The sequence below is a fragment of the Sipha flava genome, unplaced genomic scaffold, assembly GCF_003268045.1.
Source record: "Sipha flava isolate LNK unplaced genomic scaffold, YSA_version1 51_pilon_pilon, whole genome shotgun sequence".
NCBI classification, from domain to species: Eukaryota; Metazoa; Arthropoda; class Insecta; order Hemiptera; family Aphididae; genus Sipha; species Sipha flava.
The window spans coordinates 677,466-695,944 of NW_020273468.1; the positions used below are offsets into that span (position 1 = coordinate 677,466).

At 31.7% G+C, this 18,479-nt stretch overlaps 1 protein-coding gene across 4 annotated transcripts in view; it reads right to left on the reverse strand.

Moving 5' to 3' along the window:
* LOC112690774 (echinoderm microtubule-associated protein-like 2) overlaps positions 1-18,479 on the reverse strand; it is a 49,724-nt gene that overhangs the window by 2,762 nt on the left and 28,483 nt on the right. For 3 of the 4 annotated variants that reach the window (XM_025564873.1, XM_025564870.1, XM_025564871.1), the window contains exons 4-13: positions 18,026-18,191; positions 17,707-17,946; positions 15,934-16,017; positions 4,610-4,765; positions 2,335-2,484; positions 2,150-2,222; positions 1,949-2,050; positions 1,773-1,877; positions 1,435-1,675; positions 1,022-1,179 (exon numbers count right to left, since the gene is read on the reverse strand). In XM_025564873.1, the coding sequence (XP_025420658.1) occupies positions 1,022-1,179; positions 1,435-1,675; positions 1,773-1,877; positions 1,949-2,050; positions 2,150-2,222; positions 2,335-2,484; positions 4,610-4,765; positions 15,934-16,017; positions 17,707-17,946; positions 18,026-18,191 (1,475 nt within the window). The remainder of the gene's footprint in view (positions 1-1,021; positions 1,180-1,434; positions 1,676-1,772; positions 1,878-1,948; positions 2,051-2,149; positions 2,223-2,334; positions 2,485-4,609; positions 4,766-15,933; positions 16,018-17,706; positions 17,947-18,025; positions 18,192-18,479) is intronic. The other variant, XM_025564874.1, reaches the window with a different exon arrangement.

Here is an 18,479-nt window from a genome sequence, read left to right on the forward strand (position 1 = left end):
ATATTAGGTCAATAATATTCATCGATAAACTAACTGAAAAAATTAACTTTGATTGTAATTCAAATCTTTTCGGGTGGTTTGAAGTGAAGTCTTAATAATCTATACAGTAAAATATTGTTTTTATTGTACTTTGCATGAATTTGAGTTATAAATAATACATTTTAATAATTTTTTGTTTAAAAGTAAAAAATAAATAAATGATAGGTACATTTTAAAAAAAAACGTCCTAGATGGGATGAGACTCTAGTCAGGTGAAACACAGATATAGGTAAATAGTATTGATGTAATAATCTTTTAATTAAACTAAACCATTTGTTCTTGAAAACTGGTATGCCATAAATATTGCCAGTTTTTTAATTTGCTTGTCAGTTATTCATAATAATTAAGAAAACTGATGGAAAGTTTGTAAAATGATTCTCTTCAAAGTACCAATCAAACAACATTTCTTATTAGTTGGTAGTAGATTGTGTGGTAGAACAATTTTTTGTCAAATAATATACACAGAAAAAAAATACATCATGATAAAACCAATACGTTTCTCGTTTAACTAGAATCTAAAAAACATATGGAATTTTACAATACAAATTGTCATTGTAAATAATGTATTTAATTTTTAGTTTAAGTTAAAAAGATTTTAATCAATAGTTGAGTTAGTTATGCATTGAATACGAAAATTTTAACATTTATTTTTAATAGAATATTTGAAAGAATGATAAATTAAACTTAAGCTAAACTCAAATCTGACAACTGTGTAAATTGATAACAAATTCTTTAAAATTTGACTTATTATGATCAATATTTAGTCAGTAGTAATGGAATTTTATAAAAAATAATTTGCAAGAAATTTTCTTCTTGAGAAGATGTATAATCATATACTATAAATATACATATAGCTCATATAATTGTACGTACAATATAATATGAATAACATAAATTTTATTAAAGTTTCGAATTTTATTACTTTATAATGGTTAACGGTACGCTATTTATTATGCCAGCTGTACTGTAATATAGTTTATACTTGTGCTTCATATCCAGTGGGATGCATCGAAGTGTCGAACTGGATCAGTTTTCCGTCCTTACCGCCACCGGTTATGATGCTTCCCTCTTTAAGAGCGCAAATGGAAAATACCGATCCCTCGTGGACATTTCTAGCGACTTTTTTGATATTGTTTGTACCTGTGACCAAGAAAAAACGTTAAATCATTAAATAAACATAAAAACTATACAATAGAAGAACAAAAATACAACGTAAAGACGTATTCAGGAAATGCGTTGGTACTGTAGAACATTTTTTTTTTTTTTTAAATGTCGTGGTTATATTAATTACACAACCTATAGTTATAATAACTATAATTTTTATGAGTTCATAAAAAAAAGTTGGAGGAGGTAAAAATTACAACGGCCCAGAACACCATATATCCAATCACTCACCCCGCGACCATATGACGACGGACCCGTTGGAATCTCCGGACAACACATCTCCGTTCTGCGTGAATGCCAAGCAAGTCACGTATTTCGGACGGTCCCGGGTCGTTTCGAATATCCCGTTGCGCTTGTACAGGGTGCCGCCCGTGTCCAATGTCCAGAAACTGATGTGACCCTTGCCGCAGGTGACGATCTGGTTGCGTTCCAGTGGATGGAACTCTGCGGCAACAACGGTGTCCATCGAGCACTATTTACAGAAGAAAAAATAAAGGCAATCGTTAGTTTCTGGTGACGGCGAAATAATAATTATACAACAATATTTTTCGACAAATGTTTCTAAACACCTTGGTCTCCGTGATCTTGTGACCCTTTTCGTTCTTCTGCCAGTCCCAAACGGATATGTTATGGTCGTTCCCTTCGTCGATCGCGCACAACAGACTACCGCCGTCCTGTAGAGAAAAATCATCATAACGATTAACGTGGTCGTGTTTACGGTAAAAACCCCGATTGTAAATATTACCGCTTTAGAGAAAGACAAACAGCTGATGGACCGTTCGAATTCTCCCAACCCAAGGACGACGACCGTGGCCAAGCTGACGGAATTCCACACTCGAATGTGAGGCTGTGCGAGGAAAAAAATACACGAGTTATAATACACATTTGTGTGGATACGATTTAATGCAATCGTATTATTCGCTTAAATATTAATGTTCATCATTACTTTTCCCTCGCGACTGTCGTGTCCGGCAGTCTGGCCCGTAGCCACCAACAACTTGTTGGGATGGATGGTCAAACTGAAAATAGAGAAAATCGATTAAACCGGGATTGGTTAAAAAAAAAAAAAAAAAAAAAACAGATCGTGTAAATCCCGTATCGGGCTATACTGCGATTATTGTAAAACCATACCATTTTATGTCGTCGGTGTGTCCCAAATAATGCCTCTGGCTCTGTTCCTCAACGTTGTAGAGCACGGCCACGGATGCCACGAAATATACCATTTCGCCCGTGGGTAACAAATATAAATTGGAACGGCAGTCTTTCCCTCTGTACCCATAACTGTTCAAATATTCGGATAAGGAAGAATTTTTTTCGTAACATCAATCAATATTAAAATATTGTACATTTGAATTCGACATATCAAGTCGCGTAAGTAGAAGTGCGTATGGATTAAAAAATTCTAATAAAGATTTTTTGATTTTATTTTTAATGTATAAAATTATTATGATGACTATGCATATTGTGAACATTTGTATTCTCGAAAAATGTAAAACACTGTCCATAACGGTTATCACAAAGACCATTAATCAAAATTATCGAACGGGCGAAAGTACGAAACTAATAAACATAATTGATTTGCCCAACGTAAATAAAATAGTGTTTCTGTCAACGTAGTCAATACATGGTCAATTATTATAAATAAAAAAGATAATATTGACTCGTTTAATTACGGTTTCGAAAAACATTTGTTTATTTTATTCATTATGGGTAAGTTAACATGAATTAACTATACACATGGATTAAATTAGTTTTTAAGGGGACAACTATAATTTTTGTCAAATAAATATTTAAATATATTATTGCACATAATTACACGATAAGTAGTTTATGAATTTTCTACAATGGACATTAGAAAACCATGGTGTAAGAATTCTTTTAGCATAATTCTACCATGTACTAAACGGCGATTACACAGTTTAAATATAATTAATGAAAATTATTGTCATATTTACCAGTTTCTAATGAATGTAATTATACGTTTATGTAAAGGTTTACATCAATATTTTATTTACAATAGAAAAGTATTGACCAATGTGAATATCGACCGAACATTGTAGATGTAATATAAATATTGAATGAGGTCTATAATCAATATAACAATAGTCCAGGCTAGGGGTCAGTTGTTACGAGTTTGGACATTATTAGGCAATGCGGGAACAAAAAATAATAATCCTATACTGAAGTTTTAAAGATAAAATCGATGAAAATTTAAATCGATCGTCGGGTTAGAAAACCTAACCAGAATATATTCCGACAATGTATAGTCTATAGTCGACCGCAGCAGTCGTTGCGATCATCGCGAAAGTTCGAATCCGAAAGACTTCGACAGGTCCCCGGGATCAACATGTGAAACTTACTGCTGAGGTGACTAGTAAAACAATTTTTGAATCCACAAAACACACGCAGAACGTAACACGATAAAAAAAAACAACTCGTGCGAGTGGTTAGACAGAAATGCACAATAAGTAATATGCAGTTGGGCCACAAACCGTGGCAAGAGTAATTTTATGTCTGGTGATCAGTAATGAATGTCGTAATTATTGATGTAGTAACACGTACACTACCTACTCTATGTACAATGTATAAATGTGTACAGATATAGTGATAAACATTTTTAATATCTAACCACCTATAATTTTCTATCGCACTATGTACAAAATGCATCGAAAAACGCCGATCGTAGACGTATCATTTGTTTACCGAAGAAATAATTTCAAACGCGGACAATGGATGTCAAATAACAAAATATTGTGAATTTGACACAAGGTTATATTTCGGAACATTCACTCGGACCGAGAGCGCATATTTTGTTGTTCAGTGTATGTAAACACACACACTTTGATGTAATAGAAGATTGCGGTTTGTAGAAACGACTTGCAGTTAGCAATGTTGCGACATGAAAAAAATAATGATCATCAAACAAGCGGATTTTGGAAGTAAGAGTTAAAAATAAATCTACAATGCTTCAAAATTAATAGAACGAACACGTACATGTGCGTACGGTTAGAACGATCTATTCTAATTGGAAGATTAATTGATATATCTATACAGTTTTGTTATTTAAACCAAAAGAAATGTATAAAGCAATAATTGAAGTATACGGAATTTTCGTTACTACTTGTCTACTTTTAACGAATCTTAACCGAAAAACAATGATTGCATTGAGAAGCAATTGAAAAAAATTGTGAATCGTTTTAATAAAGTACATGACCGGCGTTACATACAGTCGATACGTAACAATATTATTATTTTTACGGTGCGAGTTTCAGATTTTTTTTTCAGGATTCGTCCGAAGGTTAAACTCGGAAGCCAAATGATAAATACAAAAAAAAAAAAAAAAAAAAATTACAAGCGCGGATCGAAAAACCGTACAGGAAGTATATCGATATATAGTAAAGGATACACCCAATCGAGTTTGAGCTTGGACGAAGGAGCGGTGGCCACTTTGGTGATGTCATAAGTGGCGATGTCGGCGGTCGGCGCGTACAGGTTTATGGGACGTCCTCGCAGGAACATCCGCACGCTTCCCTCCTCATTGTTGTACGTAGCGTCACGCGTGCTGTAAAAAACAAACCACGATATTATTAACATAAACGCACGCGGCGTACACAATGAAACGTATATAACAATCATACGCGCATCGCTAGAGCGACACTGCGCACCGCGGAAAGTTTGGAATATGAATATTATGAACAATCGCACGAGGTAAAGATTTCCAATCGCGGTTCGTTCCCAAACTCTCTACACGTTGTATAATATATATATATATATATATCGTTACACTAATGACAATACCCCGTATCTGAAATTTTACATAAAATGAGTTTTTGGAATCAAAATATTTGTTATCTCCTTAGGCACAACATTTATTTTCTGTACAATAACCTAAAATAAATTATTAAATTATTTCCCTTCCAAATTAGATATATTATTTAGTATAATCTATACTAAACAAGGCCGTAACTTGGGGGGTCCAAGGGGGGTCCGGACCTCCCCCGAAATTTTCAAAGTAGAAACATTTTAGCGATGAATATAGTTTATTAACTATAAATTGTATTAAATAATAATGTTAGACCCCCCCGAAATTTTTTTCCAGTTACGGCCTTGATACTAAATCTGATAAAAATATGAGGTTAATATTTGTTAAAATTTATTCAGTTTTTTTCATTCTCCTGAACAATTGGTGAAATTTAGATACGTGGTATTGTCATTAGTGTAACGATATATATTTTTTTTTTTTTTTTTTAAGATTGACCGAACGCGGAACGACGGCGGCATCACAACAACGCAGTACAAACGGTACACAGCGAACGTTATTAATACAAAACCTTTTGACGTCGGTGCGGTGCAGCGGCATTTCGCCACGCGGAACAGATCAACAGCCACAGGTTACGGTGGAAAGCAAAAAAAAAAAAAACTATCGACGACGTACGTGCGTGTACGGCTGACACGAGTTGCGAAAGAGACGACGAAAACCGACTGACGAAGTATTACATAAAACCGATCGGATATCGGCTCGAAAATGGAATACAAAACGGCGGACGCGGACAACGCTACGAGCACCGGACGGAACGCGAACACGCGACTCGGGCGGTCGACTGAAATCGGTTTCGGCCGGTCGCGCCGCCGTCGTGATGAGCGCGGCGCGCGCGTCCGACGGCGAAACAGATTCCGTACGAAAATATAGGCCGCGGGACCGGTCCGAGCGGTAACGATCGTTTAACGGCCGTGCGCCGTGACCGTGGCCGGTGAGAGCACGCGCCGAGACCCGTCGTGTACGCGTAGACGTGGATATTTCCACCGCGGGACCAGGAATTTTTGCGCCCGGGAAAAATGTTGTTAAACTTACCATATGGACCAGAGGTTCCCAACCTTTTTCGACTCGCGGCACCCCCTTTATTGTTTTCTCTAAAAATAACACCCTATGCCCTACACTCCATAGTTTACACTGAACACGCAATACTAATATATCGTATATTTAAATTTATATTTTGTAACTTCGGTTTTATTCAGCGTTAAAGATAAGATAAAGTCACTAGCATTTCACCGTAAATAACTTTAGAACATCGAATCGACAGCAATCGAACCGGTATGAAAATTAAAATGCATTGAACATCTCGGTGTTACTATGTAAAAATTATACGTGTTAATAATTAATTCATTCAATTATATTTTATATACCTAATTAATTATACACAATAGGTTTTATACTAAAGACATCGAGTATAGTGTGTTTTATTGCTCGCAGTGCTGCTATATTTTTCGTGAAGGCGTTTAAAAATAAATATACATTTCGAATATTTTTGCGGCACCCTAAATTTTATCTCGCGGCACCCTGTTTGGGAACCTCTGATACAGACCAATAATCAAATGTTACTCTTCTAGAGAATTGTTTTCCGACAACTGATATATAATCATACGTATCGGGTTTTAACCTAACATCAGTAATTAAAATGGTTAAAAAAATCACATTAGTCGTTAATCATCGCGAAAAACCAATACGAAGAAATGTAACGATATCCACCCCCTAGTTCCGCCCCTGCGCGTACGTTTGTCGCGTCGAACCGCGCACGACCGCGGCGATACGTGTCCGTTGCACAGCCGCGGATTACCGTTCCGTTCGTTTCGGTCGTCCGAACGGCGCCGGAAACGGGTCGGGTAGACGACTCGCGGCAAAACAACGCCCGGAACGGGGCGCGGACCAACGGGATTTTCACGTTTACGGTCGACGCGCGTTATTATAATATCGGACGAGTGCAAGCCCGAGATGTTTACATTATTTACTGTTGTTGCGAACGCGCAAACGGTACGCGCACGACCGCTTCGGATTAAATACGATAAAACGCGGCGCGCGGCAACAACGTTCCGAATCTTCGGTCGGGGACTGCCCGGAGTTTACGTGATCGACGGCGGTGGGAGAGAACGGGTCCGTCGTTAAGCGGCGCAACGAAAACGTTATACGGTAATCACGTGTGTTGCGCAGTAGTCTAGAGAGAGAGAGAGAGAGAGAGAGAGAGAGAGAGATGATTTGCTGACCGCAAATATTTATCGTTTCTCCGGAGGATCGGACGTAGAGTACCGCGAGACGAGACCGCACCGACGCGTTTCGCCGAGGCGCGCGCGGTCGAGATGCCTACCGGTTTGTCCTTCGAACGCGCGACGCGAAACCGGCGGTCTCGTTTCGGTGTCCCCGGCGCGAACAATAAACTATACAGAGAGCTGCACGAACATTGTTCGTTGATGTCGAGGCGAGTTCAGGGCAGGAGCGTATTTAGACTTACTTTTAAGGGGGGGGGGGGACTCAAATTTTTTCTTTAATTCAGGCTCAACATTTACAAGTAAAATTTTTGATAATTTTTAAATCAGGGGAATCCTTAATATTTTTGGGGGTATTTTTTTTTTTTTAATCTAATGCCGGATCCACTTAGAATCGATTTTGTTTGGTTCCTTTTTAACACCTGTCTGCGTTCTGAAAGTTACGCTTGTATTTTATTTGATTTTTCACTAAGTATGGACCCGACAAAAAGCCCGATTCAGTGTTCACGCGTAATTTGATTTCGTTATAAAATGATCCACATTAAAATAATTTGAAATGTGTATCTCACATAAAATCAATTCCTTAAATACGGATTCAGGGAGGGAGGGCGATCGTCCCTTCACCCCCCCCCCCCTAAAATACGCCCATGGTTCAGGGTTCGAGTACTCGAGAAAAAATTCGCGGTTACCAATCCGTATGACATTTCGTTATAGTGATGATAAAATACCGAAGCGATGACATTCTACTGTCGTTGATTGCAATAATATGGTCGAGTCCAGAACTCTGACTCGATTCGAACAATTTTACAAAGCCGAGTACTTGCCCGACTCCGATAAAATGTTTTGGACACAACCGTACACGAATACATCGATGCAATTGTTGTTGTTTCGAATCGTTTCCGTTCGTGGTTACCTTGAATATTTCATTAGCCGTACACTTTTTATTTTTATAATACGACAAATTATCCTATTATTAAATTCAACCCGAAAAAAAAAATCAATACGTATGTTTTTTCAATTAATAAACTATTCATTCCAAACATAAATGTACGTCCACGAAACATCTGTATTATAAATGTGGTTATCTAAGTGTTATGATAATAACAGAAATGTAATTCATGTTATTCGGTACACAACTATGCTAATTTGACAATGTTTGAACTCATAAACTACCGTTTTAATAAATAAACCCACGTACGGTGGAATCGTGGTCAAGTTCATAATTGACACGTACTCGACAACTCGATTGCAATTAATACTCGTCGTGAAAAACGTAACAGCAAGTTACGACTAAAACTTTAATATATACTAAAGTTAATACTAACACGTACCTAGACCAGTCACCCTTACCTAAAAACTACCGTAACTCGAAAATAAAGTTTGTTAATTAAAGTTAAATAAAAATTATTTTTGTATTATTTTAGAAATAATTGTTGTCACGTGTTCATCCCGAAACATATATACGTTAAACATATCTTTATTATACTATGCATATTTTTCCAAATAATGTCGCGATCCATTTTCAAAGGACCACACCTTTTAGTGAATTTTTGATCACTTTATGTATTGATATTTCATTCACGAATAGAACGATTTCGATCTAGGCCCAAGTACTTGTAAATCATTTGGTATTGTCTAAATAATGGGTCATTATTCAGAGTACGTTATTAGTATATATATTAAAGAAATGTATTAACGTTTCGAACTTGAGACTGCAAGTCCTTACGGGAAATATATTAACACCACCAATATTGTAGTATCGAAATCGTTTTCCAATAAAAATAAAACATGGATAGCCGATTGATTATATTGACAGAATTTACAGTAAATTGTTTTGATCACCCAAATCAATATTAAATTGCAGCACATTACTGTAATCACAACGAAATCCTTGGTACAAATCAAACATTGCTTTCGAGCTATCACATTGATACATATCACTAAATATGATTAGACGAAAAATTAACGAAAAGCTTTCACAAAAATCGCAAGACACATATGTTTTACTAGAAGAGTAAAATTCGCGAAACACCGCGCGAGTTATGATAAAAACAAGAATCAGGGACTAAGAATCGATTTCGTAAATATACGTATGTTACGGCTAGTGTCCGAAGGACGGATAAACTTAAGTTTAATCGGATAATATCAGCTAATGATATAAGGCTAATGTCAACATTTCGGATTTTAACCACCGATACAAATGGAAAATCTTCATACTAGCCGATAAAATTAACGTTATTCAACAGCTTTAGGCTGATTAAATAACATTAGTCAAACAACTAAAACATATACATACACTATAGATGTAATCTGTACGAGTTCAGGGTTTTCAAGCTTTCTAGGCACACTGTAATTCCGTATACAGACAATTAGCCCTACCTGTTACGGTAAATTGAAAAATAATTCACGCAACGTAACAGTGTTTTACTATCGATATGATGTCGGAAACAATAGCACATAAAAAATGATGAGACATGTATTTATTTATCATGGTAAACAATCGATAGAAATAAAAACGAATAGAAACAGGTTTTAGTGCATGTTACGATTGACTTTTAAAAGTATAATATTCAAATCGATCGAAAGTTAATCAGAAACAATATCTAATGGATTATAATCTATTAAATTATCATGTAGTATTATATTGTAATATTTTTATATATTTTTTTTTTACCCAAGGACGTCATTTTTTAATAATTATACGTTACACAGAAAAAAAAAACATGAGTTTCAACTAGAAAAATTTGTCCAACTTTCTAAACGCAAAATTAATTAAAATAATTAAAGTAAATTAATGTGTTTATGTTTTTATATAAATATAGTTGGTAGCAACAGAAATTGAAAAAAACTAAGACAAATTGATAATAAAATAACATAAATAGTTCATCAGGTAAATGAAATTAATTAGTTGTTTTTTTTTTTTAGTTTTTGGCATTTTTGTAACGAAAAAAACATTTTCGTAACAATAAATTATTGTACATCATAAACTCCTTCTACATAAATACGATTCTCTAAATACTTATTTAAATAAGCATATTTAATCAAATTGGCTACGAAATTGTATTTTTATCTTATCATGTATACATAAGGTATTATCGACCATTTGCTGTACTTTTGCTGAGCAGCTTTTATTTGGTCCCCAGTCAAACCACACATAGCTTATCAAGTGAAGGTACCAAACTTATATATCAAGTACAATATTTCTGACCGCGCAAAATTTAATACTGCAGTCAGCATAACGAATCAATATGGCTAGTATTATTAGTGTTATAAATACGTTTTTAAAAACACAAAAAGAAAAGGAAACTTTATCTTCTGAATACGTAACTATAATATTGCTATAGAAAACGATTTGTAATAATTTCAGTACATACACATCTCAAATATTAATGGAACAAAATAAACAAAATTAAACGTTTTCACAAAACACAAAAATATAATAATTTTTTCTGCCGAGACATATAGGCATAGTTTTTTTTAACTATCAACATGCAAAATGACTATTATTTTACAATGTTTCATGAAATGTATTTAAAAAAATAAAGGTAAGGAATCCGTTTTTCTATTTATTTCATATATTAAATCATTCTAAACACAACCAACAAAAAAAAAAAATATTTATACTTAATTTACTAATTTTTAACGAGTTGAAATATAAAAATCTTCTTAAAGTATAAATACAATACTGATATTTTAAATTCTATAAAATATAATATGACTTAATAATAATACCTAAATAGCATTTTAATGATAGACATAAACGATTTCTGAGATAAATTATATCCCTAAATATTTATTTGAATAATAATTAGTGTGATTTAAAATTGTATATTAGAAATAAATTGTACACTATTAATTTAATAATATTCATAAGGAATGGCTCAAAATAAATATCTGATATAAATAATATTATTGATTAATGTGATAAATAAATAATTAAATAATGAATGATATGGAATATTTTGTATTATGAAATGTGAAATTAAACATTAATTAAAATCAATGAGTCTTATTTGATAACAAATTAAATACATAATAATTTTGATGTAACGAAAACACAGTACTTTAGATTTAAGAGTTAAAACTACTAAATCATTTTACTGTCGGATCTGTAATAAATACTTAAAATCACTTATTACTTGAATTTAAAATTCAGATAATGTAAATTAAACTATTCATTTATTCATTTATTACATAATTATTTTCTATCTATAGCGAAGCATGATTCTAAAAATGTAGACCATAAACGTATGCGATAAAATGCTGAAAAGATGAAGGAATAATAATTTAAATAAATTTTTTCATATTTAATATATAATATAAATAAAATAATAAAATAATAATATTTTCATAACGTACTGCGAATTTCTAAAAACTCTTCATATTCTATTATGTTACGTGTAAATCGTGCGACATAGTTGTAACTATTCAACAACTTATTAAATACATTTATCCAAAAACAAGAAGCTATAAGAATTTTATTTTTATTAACGTTTTCTGGTATGTTATAAGCAAGGAACAAACAAACCTACACGTTGAATACCTACTTTGAAAGCGAGAATAACTAAAACGTAAACCCCATACGCCACCCCAATTTTAAGCTACTATTTTTTTTTTTATATTTTGAGTCCCTCTATTCCTTTTATGTTGAATTTACATCTGCTCTGCGAGTACGTTAAAATGATCAGATATGTGTTACATGGGATTTTAACGATTTTGTTGTACTTCCCCAATAGCTCTGTACGTTAAACTCGCCAAACGTTTTATAACGAGTAAATTCATATCTCGATAAAAAATGTTCAAAATGAAAACAACAGTACACCCAACAGCAGTTTTATAATTAATATATATATATATATATATATGGTTGATTAACCAAGCTCAATTATAACATATATAGATATTTCTATAAGTTTCTATATATTTCTCAAGATATTTCGAAACAAAGGTCAAAATATTTGAACATGTTGTCAATAATAGGCCGAAAGGCACCCATAAATATTAATCGATTGAAAATATCTTATTACGTAATTCGTAGACATTACCGTTACGTATACAAGCGCATCACAGTTCTATTACGAACAATCAAGACCCGTACATCAACCACATCCGATACAGTACGTACTAGAGGGTCTTAAAAGAGACATTTTTATAAAGATAATCTTATCAACCTCCTATCTACTTTTTAAGTCCTCGTATGAGCCATTCCACTCCTTGTCTCTTATCACGACCCATATAGGAGGAAATCTATTTTCGGAGGGGGGGAAGAGGGATAAGCCCCTTTTATTAATATCACGATGTGCAGCGGTAAAAATAATAAAAAACTATAATCCTTGGTATCGGAGTCTCAATTACGTGAATGATTTTGATCGGTACGAGAACGTTGTTCGCTACTCACATCCGTAACAAAAGAAGGGTATCAATTGTACGCAAGCAAATATTTCGAAAACACTTCGAAGCGATTGTCGGCTAACGATTGCTGGAGCACCACGAAAACCTTAAGGCGTGTTGCGCACACGAATTTCACGGGCGCGCGTTGAACGATATCCGCAAGCTCGAGCGCGGTTTTCTAGCGACGGGTCCTGAGAAAAATCGACCCTGGATCTGACGTGAAATAATGGGGTACGTACTTCTGGTTGTTCGGTTTGGCGGCCGCGGCTGCAGGCATTGTTAACGCGCGGTTCGGACTCGACAAGCGACGAACACCGGCAAGGACGGTACTAGTACGATAAGTGACGGCTGGACTTGATACGACGGGACGACGGCGAACGTGCGCGACGGCCGGACGAAAAACACGCACTGCTGTCGGACTGGAGACGAGACGACGGTATGAAGTCATCGGGCGTCGAGCGAACGCTATATATATTAACGTGTACCCGTACGCCCGGTACAATTGAGCGGTGCCCCCGCCCTTGCCCCGTGTCGGTCGCTGTCAACCGCCGCTGTTGTGGGATATACGCGCATCTCCGATAAGCCCATCGTTGCGTATCGCGCACGGGCACCGCAATTTGTCAATAAAACGACACTTGCCCCCCCCTCCCAAGCCGAAAAAATTCCCAACGCGCCCAAGGTCGACAATGCAACACGTAGACAGTGGACCTAGTAAAAAAAAAAAAAAAACGAAGAAAACAAAAAAACCTCAGCTCGCGTTTATCAAACCGATAGTACGAAATGTTCACACGCGGTAAAATGGTAATAATGTTTATCGCCTATCGGTCATTAGCGTGGACCAATTCGTTATCAATAAACGTCGAGTTAAAAAAAAAAAATAATAACTCTACGCGGAGCGCGGGAAAAATGTAAATATACAAGAATTCCGTGATTCGTACCCGACACGGTTTTCCGAGATCTGAACAACGTTTCGACGACGTTGAAAATGTTTCGCCCTTAATTTTGTTTTATTTTTCCGCTCAAATTTAATGACGTGTTAATCATAAATGTACAACGACCAACACTACCCCCCAAACGATTTACATACCTATAATGCATACAATATTTATAGTTGAAGAGAGAAAAACTGTAAATTATTAAAGGTTATTACTGGTAATAATTGTTTTTGAAATTCATGTGTGAGTAGGTGAGTATAAGTGTTTTAAAAGAAAAAAACTAATAAATAATGCATCAAAAAGATGTTTAGAAATTCACAGCTCTATTAATGATCTTAAAAGAAACAATAATTTTTCAAATATAGTTAGTAGATAATTATTATATAGTTAAATATTGATGTAATTAATTGAAATTTGAAATTTTATCAAATAATTTATATGCGAACACGGAATTTTCTATATATTTCTTCGTATCTCTATTTCCAATTTAATTTAATTTCACATGAAATACAATTTTTTTGTGCGGTTTACAAAAAAATAAATATTTTTAAGATCCCACGATCAAAAATATTGTTATCTGCATACCACACAAAACCGCATTGAAAACACGAATAAATATTTAATGAAAATTAAATATGCATTTTGTGCTCCAACTATATTAAATAATTTAATTGTACATAAAAAAGTTAATAATAAAAATAGATTTGTTTTTCTATTCTTTCAAATATATTCTAACTATTGTATTACATCCTCAATTGGGAATTATAGTAAATAATAAAGTATTGAATTATACTTCCAATATTTTTCAATTATAAAACCAGTGTAAATTCCATAAAAATGTATGAACATGAGTTTTATTACGTAACGAATTTAAAAAAATTAGAAAATTTCAAATTGTATTTATTAGGTTTTATTCATAACATAAAAAGTATTTCATAACAGAAACGTATACAGCCAAGTAATTAACATTCGATATTATTTTCGTAATCATTTCTGAATTTAATTGATTTCAAATAATTTCCTTTCTTTTTTTTTGTGACCTGTCAAGTTTAGGTAACTCATTATTCAACAGAACGTTCCGCTTGTCTAGGTTCATGACTAAAAGTCGGTTTCAATTTCAGTATTGATTGTTTTAGAGCTACTTAACAATTTAACATGTAATATACACGTAAATCTAGGAATAAATATCGAAAAATAATACTCCTATTTCTTAGTGTGTGTAAATGTATATATGATTGAGATTAATTCCTGGTAAGAATCCAACATTTGCAAATCACACAATTAATTGGTTTTACCTATCTAGTATTTGTTTGCAATAATAAAAATGATGACAAAGTTAAATCATTTTGACTAAAATAAGCACACTATTTTAACAATGTATTATTCATTTTATACATTTCTAAAATAATACTTAGGCTTGCAATCAAATTTAGTTAAAGTATTTGAGTACAAAAAACCGATTTCAAAAAATACAACATAGAAGATTGAAATACAAAATATGTTAAAACCAATAGCAAACATTATGAAAATATTCTGTTATTTACAAAAATCTGTTTTTTAATTCTGACATATTGTAACTTATTTTTTTATCATGTAAAGTAAAATATTTAATTAACATTTAAATGCATTAACATCTTTCTATCATGTTATAAAAAATATAAAAGAAAACATATTAAATGATTTTTTTAATGACTCATCATTGGTTTCAACTTTAATGAAAAGTTCAGTTTATATCTTTATCAATATATTATAAAATATATAATGAAACACTTTTTACCAAGAAAAATAATGAACAATTTTTTTTTTGTTACATTAGGTTAATTCCGATACAAATTTCAATTAAATTATTGATTAATGTAATGTATACTTGAATAAGACATAAAAAAAATTCCACTAACAATATACATACATATGTTTAAATACACTTTCAGTTTAAATTTTAATGAATTTAAACTAACTTCATAATATTAATCTAGTATCGAGCATAAAGCATAATTGCACTATCTTTCACAAAACTAATATTTTTAGAGCATGATATCTAAGTTACCAACAATCAAACTGATGAGTGATACACTTAAGAATTAAATTAACAAGAAATAAGACATTTCCAAAAATTATTTCATTAAGAATTTAAAGAATTCAAAACTACCAACAAAAAATGTTTTAGGAGTAGACAAAAATATGTTTTTAGAATTTACCATTATTACCAATATTTTAACACTCAAACACAGTAGATTATTACATCACAATGCCATAATACATATAATAAGAACCCATAAAACTTTTTACAGCTAAAACCTATTTACCAAAAGTTCATAAGCCAAAAAAAAAATATATATATATACTAATTATAACATTTTCTTACCCATGCTTTTGATGATAATGATGGTTGTGATTTTGCTGTGTAGGTGTTCGCAAGTTCAAATTAAGCAATGATTTTGTGCCAAGTCTACAATTACATATCACAATTTCACACAACATGCAAAACAAACACAAACATTAATAATACATAAAATAGTGAAAACGCAAATGTTTTACGTTTCACATACGTTAAAACACACACTGTTTTATAATTAATGTTTTAATTTTTTTTTGCACCCTTTTTATTATTTGATGTTTAACTAATTAAATGTATACAGTTAAGAATGATTAAAATTCTACTTAAAAAAAAAAAAAATTGGTTCACAGTTCAAATATACACTCTGCTTAAAATTAAAATAAAAACTAAGTACATCCTAATATGAATTGGCAATATTTTAAAAAAGTGAAACTATTTTAAAGCATAATATAAATGAAGCCAACATGAATAGTCAGTTAAGTTGAATACTTTATAAAAGATATAATCGGAATAATTTAACAGAATATTTTTAAATTTTACTTGTAATCAAGTATTAAAGGTATAATAATAAAATAATAACAAATTTTCTACATTATGCTTAATAAATGTGAATGCATATTCAGCATGATTAAATGTTTATGAATACTTAATTCTTGATTGGACTAATATTTAAATATCAATTATAATTTTTTATTTATATTATGTTATAGATAAAAAAATTATTGTATTTTTTTTTAATTTTTTAGTACATCTTTAATTTTTTTTATTAAATATTTAAGTTACATTTTTACTTAATTCAAATTGTAAAATATTGTTTATCAAAAATAGTTAAATGGTATATAATAACTAAATAATTTTTTCATTGTTTAATTTGAATTATAAGAAAATAAAATATTTATGATTTATAAAGAGACTATTACTTTAAATATTTATAAGACAATATAACTTAACCTAACATCTGAATAAAAATATAAAAATAATTTATAATTCACCAATGTGACTAAAAAAATAACTATATATTCATAATGAAAACAAAATAATTTATAAATAAAATATATTAGGAAGAAAGAAATATAAGGAAATATGTTCAAATTTCAGTAAAAATATAAATTTATTTTATAACTTTATTTTTCATTTAATTATAACAATAGTATATAATTTTTAATTTTTAAACAAATTTAAGTTATCATATGCAAATATATATATATATTTTTTTTATTACTTCATTTTATCTAACAAAATCATTATAAAGATTTATTGTGTGTATATTGTATTAGTGTTCAATAGTCACATTTAATAAATGTAATAATATTTTTTTTAAGTAATATGGGTAGTTATGCACATTTTTAATTAATTTATTCTCCAAGGGGAAGATAAATATTAAGGTTGTTTTTATGAATAATCTAGTGAACTGAATAATATTAATATAAATGTAAGTGTTATATTTTATATTTTAATATAAATATAAGTAATTGTTATCAAATTCAAATTTCATAAAAAAATACTTTAGTTTTTGAGCATAATAAATGCAATTTAATAATAATAAATATTTTTATTGTATTATTCATTATTATTTAATTATACACTAGAAATCATTATTTTATATTTGTACGAAGAAAACTTGATATTATATTTGTATCTATTTATAATTTCTTTTTTTACACCTTTCATAATTCTAACTCTTTACAATGAAATGTGTTAATGTATTTAAAATCACAACCAGATAAAATAAATAAGCTATGTATACACTACATATAGTTACACTAAAGACACACATATATTGAACCCCATTAAGTTCACCTGGAAGCTAATGTGGAAGATTGGGGTGCAACACTAAATTGTTGCGCCTGATTGAAGTCTCCAGTAGAACTCCATCGTTTAGAATTATACAAATTTGTGCCATTTGAACGCTGTGATTTTTGAGCAGTTGCAGGCCTTGTAGGTGATGGTGATGGAGACGCTGGAGGCACTGGTGATACACTACTTGAACTTGGTGAATCTGAATGTAATGACCCGGTAGATTGATAATGTACAGCCCTTCTAAAATAATTTAATCACAAGTAAAAATTACATAACAATAAATAATAATATGCAATATAAATATAAATAAAAATATTACCTTTGAGGTAAAGAAGAATGTGTGCTATTGTGACTAGGGACTCTTCTGACTGGGTCCCTTAGGGCAGACACTGGATGCTCATTTGTAGATCTATAGCGAAGTGTTACTTCTTTTTGTGATAAAGTTGGTGAAATTAAATGATGACCATTTCCACCATAATGATTACCTAAAAAAAAATTAACATTAAAACTTAAAATTCAAAAATTAAAACATATGAATAAATCAGTGAAATTAAGATTTTATGATTTTTAACTATTATTATAGGCAAGCATGAATTAAATATTATCATGTGATATAGGCGTCCAGCCCATCAATATATCATACAAATGTTCATTTTGATTGACTATACGAGCCCCTGAAAATAGCATTTTATACAATTAAATCTTCTCATTGTTGATTTGTTATTACGTTGAAATATAAACCGGTTTTAAAATATTTTGCTATTTTTCTCCTA